Genomic DNA, 12,740 nt, shown 5'->3' with positions numbered 1-12,740 from the left:
TTTGACTTCTACAACCTTTATTCTGTTGAAATAGTTCTTACTAAGGTCACCCTGGTTTACCAAGTGACCTTCACATCCCTGAAATCTAGTGGTTATTTCCCAGTCCTCAGCTTACTTCATTTCTCAGTAGCATCTGGTGCTATTGACTAGTTCCTCATCATTGACAGTCTTCGCTGGTGTCTGAGATTCCACTCTCATGGTTTTACCACTACTTCTTTGGCTGCAGCTTCTTAGCCTCCTTTGCAGGCTCACTCGCCTCCAGCCTTTATTTTATTTTTATTTATTTTTTTATGAAGATTAGCCCTGAGCTAACTGCTGCCAATCCTCCTCTTTTTGCTGAGGAAGACTGGCCCCTGAGCTAACATCCGTGCCATTCCTCTACTTTATATGTGGGATGCCTCCCACAGCATGGTGTGCCAAGCAGTGCCACGTCCGCACCCGGGATCTGAACTGGCAAACCCCAGGCTGCCAAAGTGGAACGTGGGCACTTAACCGCTGCACCCCTGGGCCGGCCCCGCCTCCAGCCTTTAAATCTAAGTTTCTCTAGGTCCTGTTCTTTTTCAGACTAATTTTTCTAGGATTGTTTCATTCCCCACTTTGAGCTTTAGTCACTGATGACTCCCAGATCTCTCCTCTGGACTACTTGATTGATATCTCTACGTAGCCATCTCAAAAACATCCCAAACTCAACATGTTTCCTCAGACTTTCCTCCTATGCCTAATACTCATCCACTTGCAGAAGCTAGAAACCTCATGCATCCTCTCACTCAATTGCCAAATTCTATCCATCTACATTTCTAAATATCCCTTGATTCTGTTTGCTCCTGCATCTTCACAGTCTCCCACCAGGATTATTGCAACTGCTGCTTCTCCCCATATCCATTTTTGCACCCCTCCAGTCTGCTCTCCATTCATCAGCCAGAAAACACAAACTGATGCTTAAAACCTTGCAATAGCTTCCCATTGTTAAGATAAAAACACATTCTACACAGGACCTACAAGGCCCTGCATGATCCAGCCTCTGCCTCCTCAGCTTTATCTTATCAGTGACTGTCAAAACACTAGACTGCCAATACTGTTTGTTGAACCGAATTGAATTGAACCACACCTCACTCTCCCTCTCTGTGCTCTAGCCACACTGGCCTTTCAGTTCCTCTAATCTGTACACACTCTTCCACCTCAGGGCCTTTACACCTGCTGTTTTCCTGGCTTGCAATGCTTTCCTCCTTACTTTACCTACTTAATGTCTGCCCGTTCTTGAGTACTTAGTTCAAATACTGTTTTCTCAAATAACTCTTCCCAGACTCCAGCTCCCATAATTCCTCATGTTTTTGACATGTAGCACTTCTAACAGTTGGTAATTACATACCTCATGAGGTCAGAGTCCATGGCTGTATTGCTCACCATTGTACCCTTATCACCATGCCAGGCAGATAATGTCTGCTTGATAAATATTTGTTCAATGAACATTTTTCAGTCCCCTCCCAGCTCAGTCTTCTGTTTACATAACAAGAGAAGGGCTTTTTATCAGAAGAGATAGCAGTGAATCTGCACTTAACCTTTGACCTTTTGCCAATAGTTTAGAGGTGTTTTTCATTCAAAATCTCACTGGTTGGTATCTTCTGCTCTTAATATTCACAGATCAGTCAACACCTGAAAGCCTCCATCAGGAGCAAATCATTTTCTGTCATTCTAGTTTCCACTCAGTTTCTAAGTACTATAGTTCTGCTTAAATAACTCTTGAACCCTTTTCTCTCCATCTCCTTTGTCACCACCCTAATCAAGTTTTCATCAATCCAGCTTTTATATAGATCACAGCAGCAGTCACCTAACAGCTTCTTCCCTGAGTCTAGACCCCTTTTGATTACTTAGGATTTAGCTAAGGTACATGTAAGAGACTCAAAATAACAGTAACTTACAAACTTTCTCTTTCAAGTAAAATCTGGTCCAAGACTGGTGTGGTGATACTGCAGTCATCTAAGAACCAAGCTACTTACCAGCTTTCTGCTTGTGTCTAGGGTATAACCCTCATCCTTGTCACCCAAGATGGAACTTTATTTATCACACAAACATTCCAAGGGGCAGAATGGGGCGGGACGGGGCAGTGAAGGGGCATGCCCTCCTCCCTTTAGAGATACATCCTGGAAGTTGAACACCAGAAATTTGTCAAGTGGTTACAAAGAAGGCTGGGAAATGTCATCTTTGTTCTTACCAGTCACTTACCCCATTAAAAATTGGGGGTTCCTCAGCCAGCTCTGAGGGCCCAGTGGTTAAAGTGTGGTGCTCGCTGCTTTAGGAGCCTGGAGTTCACCTCCTGGTTGCGGAACCACACCACCCGTCTGTCAGTTGCCATACTGTGGAGGTGGCTCACATAGAAAAAGTAGAACAGCTTACAATTAGGATATACAACCAAACACTGGAACTCTGGGCGGGGGGAAAAGAAATTAGGGGTTCTGTTACTAAGGAAGAAGAGGAGAATGGCTATTGGGAGACACCTACCAATCTGTTTTCCATACTAGCCAAGAGTGATTCTTGTAAAATATAAATTTAACCATGGTACTCATCTACATAATGCCTGTCTTGACCTTCAGACTCCTAAGCATCACAACTGAGGCTTTCTCTGATCAGATCCCAGATGACCTTTCTGGCCTCATCTTCAACCCTCTTTCCTCAGTTTCTGATTCTCTCATCCTTGGTTGTAAAGAGATCAGTTTATTTGTGGTGCTTATTTATTAGTTCATCATGCTAATTTTGGACTCTATTTTCCCTTTTCTGGGTAGGCCCCACATTCATCCATATATTCACACATACTTGAGTGATTGCTTTTACCAACACTGTTAAGCCCTGCAGATTCAGAGGTGAATGAGAGAGACGCAATGTGTGTTCTCTTGGAACTTAATGTAGCTATGGTGAAGGTCAATATAGAACAAGTAATCACAACTGTGATGAATGTTATAAAGAAGAAATGTGCATTGTGATGGAAACATAGTAGTACTAACTTACCTGTGTGTGGGATGAAGGAGAGCTTCCCTGAGGAAGTGGTTTGGAAGCTGAGATCTGAAAGATGAATTAGAATTAACCAGGCAAAAGAGAGGGGGAAGGGCTGCCCTCCTTTCTTCATGTCTTTGCTTGGATGTTACCTTTTTGTTAAGGCATACTCTGATTACACTATTTAAAATTGCAACCCATCCTTCCCTCAGACATTCCTGGACCCCTTTATCCTGCTTTTCCATAGCACTATCATTTCTCACATACTGTATAGTTTACTCATTTTTTTAAAAAAGTTCTAGATAAAAATTCTAATAAAATTTGTTCTATATATACTACCATGATTGTACAAAATTGTATATTGGCATTGTCCCCTGCAGTGGATTACTGTAGCCTATTTTGTTGTTGTTGTTGTAAGCCTATTTTGGGCTATTATCAGACATAAACAGTAAGTAGTGTGGAATTTTGGAATAGGCTTGTTTTATCATCTACTCTAAACAAGAACTCAGTTAGGATGGAATCCAATGTAGGGCTTTTACATTGAGAGGTAATTCTCTTTCTTCAGATTCAAGATATTATTTTCTTTCCCCAAACTAGTGATATAAATTCTCTAAATGTGATTCTACTAGAGAGGGGGAAGATGAAGATGAGTAAGATTTCTATGGAACTTGAGAGTTTTAAATTAAACCTTATGTGTTGGCCAGTCTCCTGTGACTCATAATTATATTCTGCCTAGGCTCTCTTTATTTTTATTTTTTTTACATTTCGAGCCCCTTTACCCATTGGTAAACTATTTATTTATTATTAATTAATATTTTTATATTATTGTATACATAATATATATATTATTAATATTACCCATTATTTATTATTTGTGTCCTCAACTAGAATGTAAGCTCCATAAGTCAGGAATTTTGTCAATATTATTATTTTGTACACTGATGTAACCAGACACCTAAAATAGTGCCCAACTCAGTTGATGCTCAGAAAATACTTGTTGGGTGAATAAAGGCAAGAGAGAATAGTTCCAGAGCAGAGGTCTAGAGCTTGACTTTAGAGAGAGGAGGAGCACTTCTTATTGGTAACAGGAAGGAAGGAGGAATGAGTGAGCAGATCTAAGTAGCTTTGATTTAGCATTGGGAGATTGAGAAAGTTCCTTTTAAATAGCATGTATGATGGTTAGTTTTATGTGTCAACTTAGCTAGGTTACAGTTCCCAGTTATTTAATCAAACACTAACTAGGTGTTGCTCTGAAGGTATTTTATAGATGTGTCTTCAGTTAGTTGATTTTAAGTAACAGAAATTACCCTCAATAATGTGGGTGGGCTTCATCTAATCAGTTGAAGGCCTTAAGAGCAAAAACTGAGATTTCCCAGAGAAGAAGAAATTCCGCCTCAAGACTGCACATTAATTCCTGCCTGAGTCTCCAGCATGCTGACCTACCCTGTGGATTTTGGACTCGCCAGTCCCCACAATTGTGTGAGCCAATCCCTTAAAATAAATCTCTTTGTATGTATGCATGTATCCTATTGGTCATGTTTCTCTGGAGAACTCTGATTGATATAGCATCTAATTTTTTTTTTAAATAGGTGAAATTATCATTGGAGAGTAAAGAAGCAGAAGATGGAAGATGAGAGAGTGCAGAGGTTTGAAGTAGTCTTTGCACAGAATGGAAGAATGAACCAACAAAAGAAACATAATGAGGTTTTTAGGCATGTTGAGGGTTCAGAAGAGGTTGCTGAACAGGATTCCCTTCTGTCCTAGTCTATCTAGAAAACTATTGTTCTAAGGCCTTAAACTTTAAGGTTTCCTGTGACCCTGTCACTCCTTTGCCCTTTCCAGAAAGGGTTGCCCATGCTCTTGTTTGTTCCCTCAGTGATCCCCATTGTGTCTTGTTCACCATTATGTCACTAGCACTTGGGAGAGTGCCATGAACAACAAAAACACACAGTTCACACGTATCAATTATATCACCTGCTTATATTACCAGGCTCTGTTCTAAGCATTAACTCATTTAATCCTCACAATAACTCTATAAAAAGTAGATACTACTATTATCTTCATTTTACAAAGAAATAAAACTGAGGTAAAATACCCCACGACTAGTAAGTGGTGGAGTCAGGTTTTCAATCCAGGCAGTGTGACCCCAGAGTCTATCCTCTTTCTCACTAATGAAGGTTGCCACACATTTATGCATTTGTTCCACAAATATTTTCTGATTTCTACTCTTGGTGCCTAACACTGGGGGCTGGGCATACAGCAGAGAGCCGTCAGAATCTTTGCCACCATGGAGCTGATGTTTCTAGTCAAGGGAAACAGATAATAAGCAATTCAATAAGTATGTGAGATGGTAGTAAGTGCTGTGGAGAAAAATAATGCAGGGTGAGAAGAGTAAGGAAAGCAGGGAGAGTGTTGCTATTTTATACCGGGTGGTCAGAGAAGAACTCACTAATAAGGGCTATTTGAGCAGAGACTTGAGATGAGGGAGTAAGCCTGGGGGCTATCTGTGGAAGAAGGGTGTGGTAGAAGCCTCTAGTTGTCCCCTGTTACCCACTGTCCCCTTCTTCCTTTACTATTAGAACCCCTGACTTTTATCTGGGCACATGGCCACTGAAAATAAAAGTTAGGTTTTACAGCTTTCCTTGCAGCTAGGTGTGTCATGTGATCATGAGATGTGCACATTGCCAGATTGTGCCCTTAAAAGTAAGGGTATGCCTTCTGCTCTTTCCCCATCTCACTAGTCGGGATGGGGCCTAGCAGACATAGGGGTGAACTCTCTTGGATTTTGGAGACAAGGACCACTGCCTTGGAGAAGGCAGAACAACTAAAAGGCTGCCGTATTAGCCCCGGAGTACTTATTCTTGGACAGTTCTATGAGAGAAAAAAATAAACTATCATGTTTAAACCATTGTATTTTAGGGTCTTTTTGTTATTACAGCATATATGTGGTAGGCAGAATTTTAAGATGGTCCCCAAGATTTCAGCTCCCTGTATACACATCCTTCACAATCGCTAGGACTGAATATGATAGATTTTACTTCTGTGATTAGGTTATATTATATGGCATATCTGACTCTAAGAAAGGGAGATTATCTGGGTGGGCCTGACATAACCACATGAACTTTTTAAAATGGGAAATTTTCTCTGACTGCTTGCAGAAGAGGACATCAGAAAGAGTTGAAGTATGAGAATCTTGGGTTTGAGGCACTGTTGCTGGCTTGAAGGTGGAGAGGCAATATGCAAGGAAGGCAGCCTGCTTCTGGACCTAAGAGTGGCCCCCAGCTGATGGCCAGGAAGGAAACAGTGACCTCAGTCCTACAACCCCAAGGAACTGAATCCTGCCAACGATAAGAATGAGCTTAAAAGAGGACTTTTCCCCAGAGCCTCCAGACAAGAACTCAACCCAGCCAACACCTTGATTTCAGGTCTATGATACCCTGAGCACAGAACCCAGCCAAGCCATGCTGGACATCAATCTACAGAACTGTGAGATACTAAATGAGCGTTGTTTTTAAGATGCTTAGTTTGCGGTAATTTGTTACACAGCCCCAGAAAACTTGTCTGTCTCCTAACTGAAACACAAGCAGAGCTGTCTGTAGGCTCTGAGGTGGGAATATGCTTGGTGTGACCAGGCACAGCAGGAGCAGAGTGAATAGGGAGAGAGAATAGGAGAGAAGGTCACAGAGGTAGCTGGCAACTGATCAGATAGCAACTTGCAGGCCATATGGGACTTTGGCTTTCACCTGAGGGAATGAGATGATAAAGCATTAGTGAGTGTTGTGCACAGGAGTGACAGGATCCGCCTGTATTTGAAAAGGGTCACTGCTCTGAAAAGAGGAGATTGTAGGGGCAAGGGTGGCCGCAGGGAGACCAGTTACAAGGCTATGGAATAATCCAGGTGAGAGATGATAGTGTCTTAGACCGAGGTTTAGCTCTTAGGGAGTGACAAGTAGTTGGATTCTGGATATATTTTGAAGCTATAGCCAACAATTTGCTGAAGGATTAGACATGGGATGTAGGGGTGGGAGGAGGGTGGGAAGTCAAAAGTGACTCCAAGGTTTTGACCTAAGCAACTGGAAAAATGGACTTGCCATTTACTAAGAAGGGGAAGGCAGTAAAAGGAGCAGGCTTCTTTTTGAGGGAGGCAGTTGGGAGTCTAGCTTTGGACATTTTAAGTTTTCCAGTTTGGGATACTTACCAGATATCCAAGTGGAGACATTAAGTAGGCAGATGGATACACAAATCTGGATTTCATAGCAGAGGTGCGACTCCATCATGCTGAATTTCTTTTAAGTCATTCAGCTCCCCACCTCCCATTTTGAGCTCCCTGTGATCAGGGATTTTACCTTATTCAGGGTTTTTTTAGGGGGTAGTGAGATGGGGTAGGTGGATTTGTGTGTGTGTAGGGGGTTCCCAAAGACATAGCATTGGTGCCTGGTGCTAGCTTAGACGCTCAGTGAATGGATAAATAGGCACGTGGATTACACCTGCCCACGACGCCCTCAGGAAATCAACCGTGTCACTTTCCCCCAGACCCAGCCAGGCGGCCCCCATAATCCCAGGGCGTGCAAGCAGCCTGCAGGATTGGCTTGAGCCGCTACCCTCCCTGCGCTGGCCCCGCCCCCTTGACCCACCCGCCCACCGATATTCGACCCCCGCCCCTCCCTTACTGGCTTCTCGGGTGCTCCGGGCGGAGGCTCGGGCCTCGCAGGATCCCGGATCCCGTAACCGTTCTAACAGCTGGGAGAGGTTGGAGCTGCGGGTGAGTCCACGGCTCGGATTCACTTCTCTTCGACCCTGGGACCACTCTCGCCACTGTCCCCAGGAAGGTCCCCTGCACCCACACTCCCACGAAGCCCGCCTCTTACCCATCTTCCTCCTAGCCCTGGTCTTCTGCTTCTTTTTCCGCTGTGCTCGCTCTCTGCCTCCCCGCCCCCCAAGTAGTTCTCTGTGCCAGCTCCTCTGCTTTCAGCCCGTGGGCTGGGCGGGTGGGATAGGGGCTTTGCTGCCTCTAAGTGACCTCTTCCTCCCCTTCAGGCGGTCGCCAGGCTACACTCCCAGCGACGGTTCCTTGCTGTTACTGAGGTTCTCCGAGTGAGCCCTTTTGCTGTGTGTGTCACTTTGCTTCTAGAGTGATCACACGTGTGTGTGCCAGTCTCTCTGCGTGTGTGTGGCTGTGAGTAGAGTGAGCCTGTGCCTGGGACCCAAGTCTGAGTTGTCTGTTTCTCCAACAGGCACTCCCGATGAAACCTCATCAGCAGCTCTCTCTGTCTTCCCTTCCCTTGCCTCCGGTATCCCTTAGGCCAGGTGAGGGAACAGGGTCCTGGGTGGTCCGCCAGAACTCTTGTACAGGGAGGGCCCCCACCTCTGCCCTAGGCCTGCTGCTTACCAGAGTCTTTGGGGAAGCTGAAGGGAGGGGTAAGGGTCTCAAGAAGGGCCCTCTATTGGTCTGGCTCTGCTCTGCAGCTACATCCATTTCCCCTAATTCCTTAGACCCTGGCCATCCCCTGTCCAGAACCTAAGGCCCCCTTTCTTGCCTCTCTCCTGGGCTGGGCCAACCAGGTGAGGCCCAGCAGCCAGGAGCCTGGAACTGGCAGTCAGAGCCTGAGCAGTGGGCAAGGTCAATTCGACAGCAGTTGAATGCCCAGCTCCTCGTGGTCTCTGGGACAAGGGTAGGCTTGTCTCCTGAAGAGGCATCATCTGAAGCCCTTGGATCTCGGCAGCACTCCGTCCTTGTCCTAGACAAAGAAGAGCAGCCATGGGCCTGTCAGAGGAAACAGAGGCAGTCCCTGAGGGCAGTGACTCAGTCAGGGCAGCCCACAGTGCTGGAGCCCCTGATAGCTGAGCTCAAAACTCTGTTCTCAGCTGTCCTGCAGGATGGCAGCCCCGCAGCTTGGCACTACCTGCATGCAGTGCTGGGTCTGCTGCCTCCATATCGTGCACTGTTGGTCGGTCACCTTGAATTGCTGCCCTTCCTGGAGCAGCTGTACCGCTGGGCACCTTGGGTCCAATCCCAGCTCCATTTGGACCTACTAGATGCCGTAGACCAGGCTTTCCCCCAAGACGTCTCTTTGTTAGACAGTGCCTCCCATGTTGACTGCTGTCCCCAGAGGCAGAGGTTCCATCGTGGGCACCCACATCCAGCCTGCCCTTTTGTTCAGGCTCGGTGGGGTGGGCAGCAAGTAAAGGAGGAGTTGGCCACATGGCTGCGACCATTGACACTGCCTGAGCTACAGCACAGCCTGGGTATTGTTGGTGCTGAAGTGGCCTTGGAAGAGAACCAGTGGCAGGATGGTCTTAGTCTCCTGCCCTTGGCACTGGCGACGGACATCCCTGTCCAGTATGAAAGCAGTGACGCTGACAATGCAGCAGAAGAGCCTGTTGCAAGAAGAGAGACTAAGTAAGTAAGGGACCAAGTCTGGGGCTTTAAGCAGAGGAGAGAAAGAAGCCAGTTGATGGTGCCTCTAGGGTCACTTGATGTCTAGAGCCAGCTACATACTGATTTTAGGAATTTGCCTGACCCCAAGCCAAGCTAGTGGGAGGCTGCTCCTCTCTTCCTTTTGTTCTACAAAATAAACCCCGTGGTCTTAGTGTTAATTCCCATAGGCAAATGCAGAAATTCATGAAAATCAAAGTCAGTCATGAGGAAGCCAAGGCTTCAGAAAACAGCTTGAGTGTTCCTTCTCTGATGGTGCTGGAAGCCTGCTTAGTTCTTTTTCTCACTCATTCATAATCCCTGAGCCTTGCCTCTGGCCCCACCTAGTACTGGATGCTGGATGCTGTGTCCTTCCCTCAGAGTGCTCCTCGCTGTGTACTTGTCCGAGGGGCCTTCCCACTCATGCCTATGTGGGCGAAGCCAGCTAGAAGATAGATTAGAGTTGGCAGCACTGCCTGGGGGACTTTCATTCTGACCTTTCCAGCGCCTTCTACCTGCCCTGCCAGCCTGGGTATCCTGGCCCCTTAAATGATGTTTTTTTCCCCCAGTCTGGCTCTCATTGCTCTGTTCAAGATTTCAGAATGCCTGTGGAACCCTCTTCTGAGGGTCCTCTAACTCTAGTCTTGGAATTTCTCCCCGTCTTCTGGCCTGATTTTCTAAGTGCTTTTCTTTTTTTTAAGGTATGCTTTTTTTTGGTGAGGAAGAGTGGCCCTAAGCTAATATGTGTTGCCAATCTTCCTCTTTTTGTTTTTTCCTCCCCAAAGCCCCAGGCATAGTTCTATGTCCTAGTTGTAAGTCCTTCTGGGTCTTTGATGTGGGATGCCGCCACAGCATGGCTTGATGAGCAGTGTGTAGGTCCATGCCCAGCATCCAAACCAGCAAACCCCAGGGCACCAAAGCGGAGCATGCAAACTTTACCACTATGTGGCTGGCCTCCTCTAAGTGCTTTGCAGCTTGTTTGTGACACATTCACTGTCTGGGAAGAAGGTGATTTTACCTTTAATCAAGGTTGGCTTCCTCAGATTTTGCTCTAAGTTTATGGCTGGGTCAAGTTTTTCCTGAAGCCTTGAAGCCCTAATGGTGGACAGATAGGCAGGCTTCTGGGGCCCTGAGGGAAGGTGGCCAGAGTCAACAATTTATACCTTCAATAACCGCACAGACTCTTCCTTCTTCAAAGACCTGCCCTGTGCCCTGCGTATAGTTTTTCTTTCCTGGGGGAACTTAATTGAAGTGAGAATTGGCAGAGATGTTGGGAAGGGGTCAAGTTCTCTGCCCTCTCTATGGGCCTGGCAGTAAATCTCTGAGGCCTAGCTAATGTGGCTTAATTTGCATGAAGTTCTCCAGGACTGGCCTCCTAGGCATTCATTCATTCAACAAGTATTATTGGATACCTAATACATATCAGGAACTGCTAGATACTGAGGATACAGAAGTAAATAAGACAGACTCAATCCCTTCCCTTGGGGTTTTACACTTTAGTTAGGGAGATGGATGTTAAATAAATTGATACAAGTAAAATATAATTACAAATTGTGATAAGTGCTACAAAATCAAAGAACACTGCCTTTCCCCTGGCTGCTCCCCTGGGACGTGTGTGTGTGTGTGTGTGTACGTGTGTACAGTTGGGGGAAAGCACGTCAGAGGAGTCTGGGTCTAGATTAGAGTTAACAAAATATCTCACAGGTTAGGAGGTGAAATAAGAGGAGGATTTCAAGGAGGAGAGAGTAGTCAGTGGTGTTAAATGCTACTGAGGCAAGTAAGAAAAATGTGAAAATTGTTTGTTGGATTTAGCAACAAAGAGAAGATTGGCAACAGCAGTTTCAGTGGAGTTTTGTGAGGAGACTATCGGATTGTAGTGTATTCAGGAGTGAATGGGAGATGAAGAAGTAGAAATTGCATTTTACTATTCTTTCATGAAGCTTGGCTTGAAAGGGAGAGAGCGATAATAGGACAGCAGATTAAAAGAATAATGGCGTCTGGGTAGGACTCTTTTTTAAAAAAAAAAAGATGAAGAGATGTTCATAGCCCTTAAGACAGTGCTTGAGAACTGGGTGCTCAGTAAATATTTATAGAGTATCAATGAATAAATATAGGCTAAGGGGAAGAAGAAGGAGAGACTGAAAATACATCATGAAGAGGGAATAAGGGATTCAGAGCACAAATGGAGGAATAGCCTTGCAGAGAAGAAAGGACACTCCTTCCTCTCAAACTGGGAGACAAGATTAAGATGCGAGTATGTGCAGATAAATGTGTAGGAAGGCAGCTGAACTTGAGGAATTTCATGGCTGAGAACCTAAGTTTTCTTTGGGCAGGGAAGAAGGCAGAGAAGGGGTGGGACTGGGGGCTTAGCGGGGCTGGGCATGGGGGTAGGTGGCGGACTGGAATAGCAGCTGAGGAGCCTGAAAGAGATAGCTGTCTGAGGACGTGTATAAGACATCAGAGCAGAGTGAGCCCACAGTTGAGACCGGATACCAGAAATCTATAGATGAGCCCATATTCCTGGTTCTGTGATCCTCTGAATCTACCTAGGTCATGTAGGAGTTTAATGGTTGAGAAGATGAACTTTTAATAGCAATTACACTATTAAGATGTTCTGATCCAACATCAAGATCATGAACCCTATTGTTGATATAAACTTTAGAATAGGATTATCTCTGGGGTAACTTGTTCTGTTGATCTAGGTTTGTGTCAATTAAAGACACTAGTATACCCTGTTTAAGTCTGTTTGGTTATTCAGAGTTTTTTTGTGTGTGTGTGCTCTGAGGTCACCCCAACCAAAATTATTTAGTCCAGGTAATTAACTTCCAGTTTCTTGGATGATTAATTTTCCCATATCAGTTTTGTTGACTGATGTGGTAGAAGGGTAAGAGGATTGACGTTATCAAAGGATGAGGGGTTGAAGGATGCACCATTGGATCCTGGCTGGAAAGGAAATGATGTGAAACTAGAGGTTGTGATGTTGGGAGAAGAGCAAGAAAGAGTCACAGGCATGGAGATCATGCAGAGTTGGAAAGCAGGTATAATGGGAGGAAAGATAGGAGATCTAGAAGGTTAGGAAGGTTGTCAGAGAGGAGAAATCAGGGACTGTGGGCTGGCAAGGTGGGAAAACGAGTTGGGAAAACTAAGTATTCCCATTACTTTTGCTCAATATCGTATAATACTGACTTCATAGTAATCACAATCAATCTAGAATGATTATTCATTTATCAGAAAGGGGAGTGGTTCATGCACAGGTCTGTGTGAGTATAGCTGCCTGTGTGTTGCATCATGCACTGCATTTGCTCAGTCTGTGGACACCTTAGTGGCAGTAGACAGG

The 12,740-nt window shown here is 45.1% G+C and overlaps 1 protein-coding gene across 1 annotated transcript in view; it reads left to right on the top strand.

Moving 5' to 3' along the window:
• The first annotated feature begins 7,420 nt into the window (after positions 1-7,420).
• Positions 7,421-12,740, top strand: part of DNHD1 (dynein heavy chain domain 1) — a 67,097-nt gene continuing 61,777 nt past the window's right edge. The window contains 2 exon segments of the mRNA XM_046637944.1: positions 7,421-8,295; positions 8,551-9,388. Of these exon segments, the coding sequence (XP_046493900.1) occupies positions 8,232-8,295; positions 8,551-9,388 (902 nt within the window). The 5' untranslated portion in view covers positions 7,421-8,231.

Source organism: Equus quagga, chromosome 14 (genome assembly GCF_021613505.1).
Source record: "Equus quagga isolate Etosha38 chromosome 14, UCLA_HA_Equagga_1.0, whole genome shotgun sequence".
Taxonomy (NCBI): Eukaryota; Metazoa; Chordata; class Mammalia; order Perissodactyla; family Equidae; genus Equus; species Equus quagga.
This window is presented reverse-complemented; position numbering and strand designations above follow the sequence as displayed.